General features: G+C 48.9%; 1 protein-coding gene across 2 annotated transcripts in view; it reads left to right on the top strand.

Moving 5' to 3' along the window:
• Positions 1-1,049: 1,049 nt before the first annotated feature.
• ZW10 (zw10 kinetochore protein) overlaps positions 1,050-4,264 on the top strand; it is a 17,387-nt gene continuing 14,172 nt past the window's right edge. The window contains exons 1-4 of one of the 2 annotated variants that reach the window (XM_025207663.1): positions 1,050-1,391; positions 1,576-1,653; positions 1,809-1,968; positions 3,837-3,986. In XM_025207663.1, coding sequence (XP_025063448.1) covers positions 1,878-1,968; positions 3,837-3,986 — 241 coding nt within the window. In that variant the 5' untranslated portion in view covers positions 1,050-1,391; positions 1,576-1,653; positions 1,809-1,877. The remainder of the gene's footprint in view (positions 1,392-1,575; positions 1,654-1,808; positions 1,969-3,836; positions 3,987-4,264) is intronic. The other variant, XM_025207665.1, reaches the window with a different exon arrangement.

Raw genomic sequence — 4,264 nt, 5'->3', positions numbered from 1 at the left:
ACGAGGTGCCGCTCGGCGCCGGGTCCGGCAGGTCGAGGCAGTGCGGGCCCGGCCCAGGGGCAGGCGGAGGAGCCCTGGCAAGGGGCCGAGCTCCTTGGTTGCTTTCACGCCCTCCCCCTCTGCTCGTTGCCAGCGTCTGTGTGACGTGCGATCGGGAAGGGTCAGCTCTGCTCTGCTGCCTGGGAAACCGAGGCACAGAGAGATGCGGCGAGGTGGCCGCGGTTACGCGGTGCTTGTTGGTGGCGCTGGGACCCAAACTCAGGTCTTTCTGCGTCGCTGACGATCGTGTGGATTGCCAGGTTGCTTTCCTGCCCTGTCCCCCAACCAGCGATGCCCACAAAGACTAGTCCCGCGCCGTCCAGGCTGGGCCCTTTGAGTTCTCCCTGACCTTGGTGCTGACGTGTGTTAGGAAAGGTCTAATAGAGTCCGGTTCTTCCCCTTTACAACGAGCGTGACCAGGTTAACAATCACGAGATGTCACATATTGCCTGGTCTGCTGCCGAATGGACTCAGGGAAAAGGACAGCTTCCTAAGCGCTGCCCGAGCTCCTCGCCACGTATGCTGTCGTGTTAGGTTGCATTTCAGATTTGGACAGCGACAGCACTGAAGTCGGTTTCACGCATCTATGCTCAGTTTCGCCTTGTAATACACGAGCGGTTTGGGTTCAGTCCTGCAGAGGATTCATCTGTTTTTGTTTGAGTATGGAGATTAGCGGAAAAGTTGAAACACATCAGCACATCCCCTTGACTTTAAACTGGAGCCTGTCACAGGGACTTCGCTGCTTGTTTCAGTAGGTAAAACCTGCAGTGCGTCATGGCCAGAGATCCTGGTTTTCCCTGATTTAAAAAAAATCCCCAATTTTTAGTTTATAAAAAGTAACCCTAAATCCACATTTTCCTGTGATTTAAAATGAAACATCACTAATGTATAGATATCTCTATAGTGGCGTTGCATTTTTATCGTGGAAAAATGTGGATTCGGGGTGATTTTTTTTAACCGAAAATTGGGGATTTTTTTAAATCGGAGGAAACCAGGGTCCCTGGTCTTGGCACATGAAGGTAGAAGGGGGTGTGTGTGTATAAGTGTTGACAATAACGTTGGGAAAAAATAGTATTAGACTTTTCTGGAGCATAAGATGGACTGATCCATATGGTGCAATTTGCTCTTTCAGCTGTACGCAGCTGCTCAGATTTAACCCAGGGACTGGATGTACTCGTGTCGCTTTTAGAGAAATGCCATCCTAACATCTGGTGAACGTAGTGGGGCTCATGTCTGTGCTGCTGTTGTAGGTCCAGCGAGATCTGAACGTCGCCATTGCAGAATTCACTGAATTGAAGCAGCAGTTGGAGCGCGACACACTGATTCTGAGTGTGTTGAAAAAGCTTCAAGAGGTAAGAAGGGGATAGCTTCAGAGCCCGACGGTTGTCTTTACCTCTTGCTTCCCTGCTCTGATTTCTTTGTCTGTTACCCTTAAACGGCTGCAGCAGTTCTGTCTCTAGTCGGGCTGTTTTCTGAAGTGAGCTATGATTTGAGGACAGATACTTATTTGTGTTCAATGACATCTCATTCCTACAGTTTGATACTGCTATTAAAGACTATAACGCCGCGCTGCAGGAAAAGAAGTATGTTGTTGCAGCTCAGCAGCTGGAAAAGGTAATATGCCTCCCAAGTGTGCAGAATGAACTTGCTGGTGAATGTTTTCAGTAAATACCCAACGATTCCCATTGTCGAAAGCTTACGTGCCATTGGAGCGAGCACATTGCCTTGCGCCCACACTATGTATATAGCTATCTCCGTTTTCCTGCTAGGCACGGAGTAGTCTGAAGCTGCTGGAATCTCGCAAAGGCTTTGAGCTGAAGATCCTGAAAGCGCTAGGCATGGAGCTCACGGTGCAGACCCAGAACATGCTCTATCAGCTGGGAGAGGAATGGCAGAAAATGGTGGTGTGGAAGCTTCCTCCTTCAAAAGGTGCTTATTGTTTGGGTTTGTTTTGGTGGCTCGGGTGTGCCTGGCAAGAAAACTGAGTCCAAAGAAGCTAGCGAAGATGCTGAATTGCGTGGTTTTAGGTAGCTCTGCCTGCCTCGACGGCACATGTAATTGAACAGGCAGACCAGAGGCAGCTTATGTAGACTTTTGCTCTGTGTGGAAGCATCTTGGGTGTTTTGCAGGCAGTTTGAAGCATGCAGCAGCTTTTAAATTTTACTTTAAAGGTTTCTTTTGGTCCATTCAGAAATAGACGCGGGAATGACGCCAAAAAGAACAGGGTACTTCCCACCGTTTCCTTTCCAAGTTTTGATGCTGTCATTTTCCCCATGTCTCCTGTGACATGGTTGTGGTTCAGACGCACCTCAGAACCAGCTGGGGCAGTGTCAGATTGAAGGGTTTGGGAAAGCGATGCAGCCTCTCAGTTGGGATTGGTCTCTGAAATTTTAGGTCAGTGTAAAAAAACTCAGCTGGCACAGACTTGTTCTGCTGGTTACACCCAGCTTCCTCAGGTTCATTGGGGCACTCCCGTTCTAGGGCTGTCAGACAGTGGTGGAGTAATGAAGCGTTGTTTGGAATGAACTTTACAATTAGGGCGGTGAATAACGTAGGGAGGATAATTTGCTGCCAATTTATTTAAGGTAAAGTTTGGAAGTAGGTTGTCAGATGACGACATAGGTCATTTTGCAAAACTACTGGTAGTTGGAACTGTGGCTGTCAGGGTACCAATTCATTAGTACATGGGCTGTTATTGCTTCTAGAATACATCATGAGGCAAGTCCCTTTGCAGCTATGCAATCATATGTCTCTGCGCAGATCAAGCCTTGGCTGGGCAGGATGACGCAGGATTGTTTTCAGTTCAGTCATGTGAGGCAGAGCTCACCTGAATGGAGATTCATAGATTGTAAGGCCAGAAGAGACCTTGGAAAATCATTGGGTCCAGCCCCCTGCACCAGGCAGGAAAGATAACTGGGGGTCAGGTAACCCCAGAAGGTGACTGTCTAGTCTCCTCTTGAAGATTTCCAGGGGAGGTGATTGCACCACTTCTGGAGGGAGCTTATTCCACAATCTGGACACCCTGACTGTGAAAAAGTTTTTCCTAATGTTGAGCCTGAATCAATCTTCCAGGAGTTTGTGGCCATTGCCACTGGTTTTCCCCCCAGGTGCCCTGGTGAACAGTTGCTCACTAAGCCCTTGATGTACTCTCCTAGTCCTGGATGTACTCCCCTGAAGGAGATGCACCCTTCTGGGAGGCCTGTCATTCACCCTTGGTTTTATAACTTGTACCTAGCTGTAGCTCCTTAGACATCCCAAAGTCCAAACAGTTGTAGGTTAGTTAGCCTTGCAAATTCATCGCAGAAGCTTGCCAGCCTGGGCATAAGATCCACTGATGTTGGTGGTGATAATGAGCACAGTAATGATCCTTTTGTGCCTATAGTTGGAATTTTGGCAGGGCTCTTTAAATACCTAAGACAGTAGGGCATTTGCAGGTTAGTGTGCTTGTTAGCTTTTATAAAAACAAGCTCCTGACCTCGTTGGCGTTGTCTTAGGGAGGGAGAAGACAGTCAAGAAGGGGCTAGGTGGCCCAGCAGTTGAAATGAGAAACCTTTGCTTGAGAATTGCAATTAAAAAAATAGCACAAACAGCATGCTGCTGAGCCAGAGATGGGAGCCAGGTACCCTGGAGGTGGGTAGCATCAAACTCTAATTCAGATGCAGAGGTCATAGAAAAGGGGAGGTGGAAAGTGGGCAGATAAGGTATCACGTCAGCCTCCAGTGGGGCTCCTGGGCTTTTTTTGGAGTCCCTGACCTAGTGCATGTTGTAACCATTGTGGTTCTGCTCTTTCTCCTTAGAGCTCAGCAGCCTGGAGTCGGTGAGGCAGACAGAGCTGCACTTGTGCACAAAGCTGCTAAAGGAGGAGGAAATTGCTGATTCACCTATCACTTCTGTGCTCCAGGCTTTTGCCATCCTAGGAGAATTGCACACCAAGATTAAATTTTTTGGTAAGTCACAGACTTGTGTGAACTGTTGGAAGGTGCTTTGGTGGGAATGGAGCTGATGGCAGCTCATGGGGTATGGGATTGTTCCAAGAGGCTGTTGGAGCAGGGCTCAAAAGGGACAAGGTGAGGAAGGAGGCATACAGTTGCTGGCCTGGCCGATCAGTCGGACAATCCAGCAGTTTTCTTGCTAGGTGAGCAAAACCAGCCGCTACCTCCCCTTCTCTGGGCATGGTGTTGGTCTCCTGGACCCCGTACCCAGCAGGTCCTCATCTCACACCCAG

Source organism: Alligator sinensis, unplaced genomic scaffold, assembly GCF_000455745.1.
Source record: "Alligator sinensis unplaced genomic scaffold, ASM45574v1 scaffold1241_1, whole genome shotgun sequence".
Classification (NCBI taxonomy): domain Eukaryota; kingdom Metazoa; phylum Chordata; order Crocodylia; family Alligatoridae; genus Alligator; species Alligator sinensis.
This window is presented reverse-complemented; position numbering and strand designations above follow the sequence as displayed.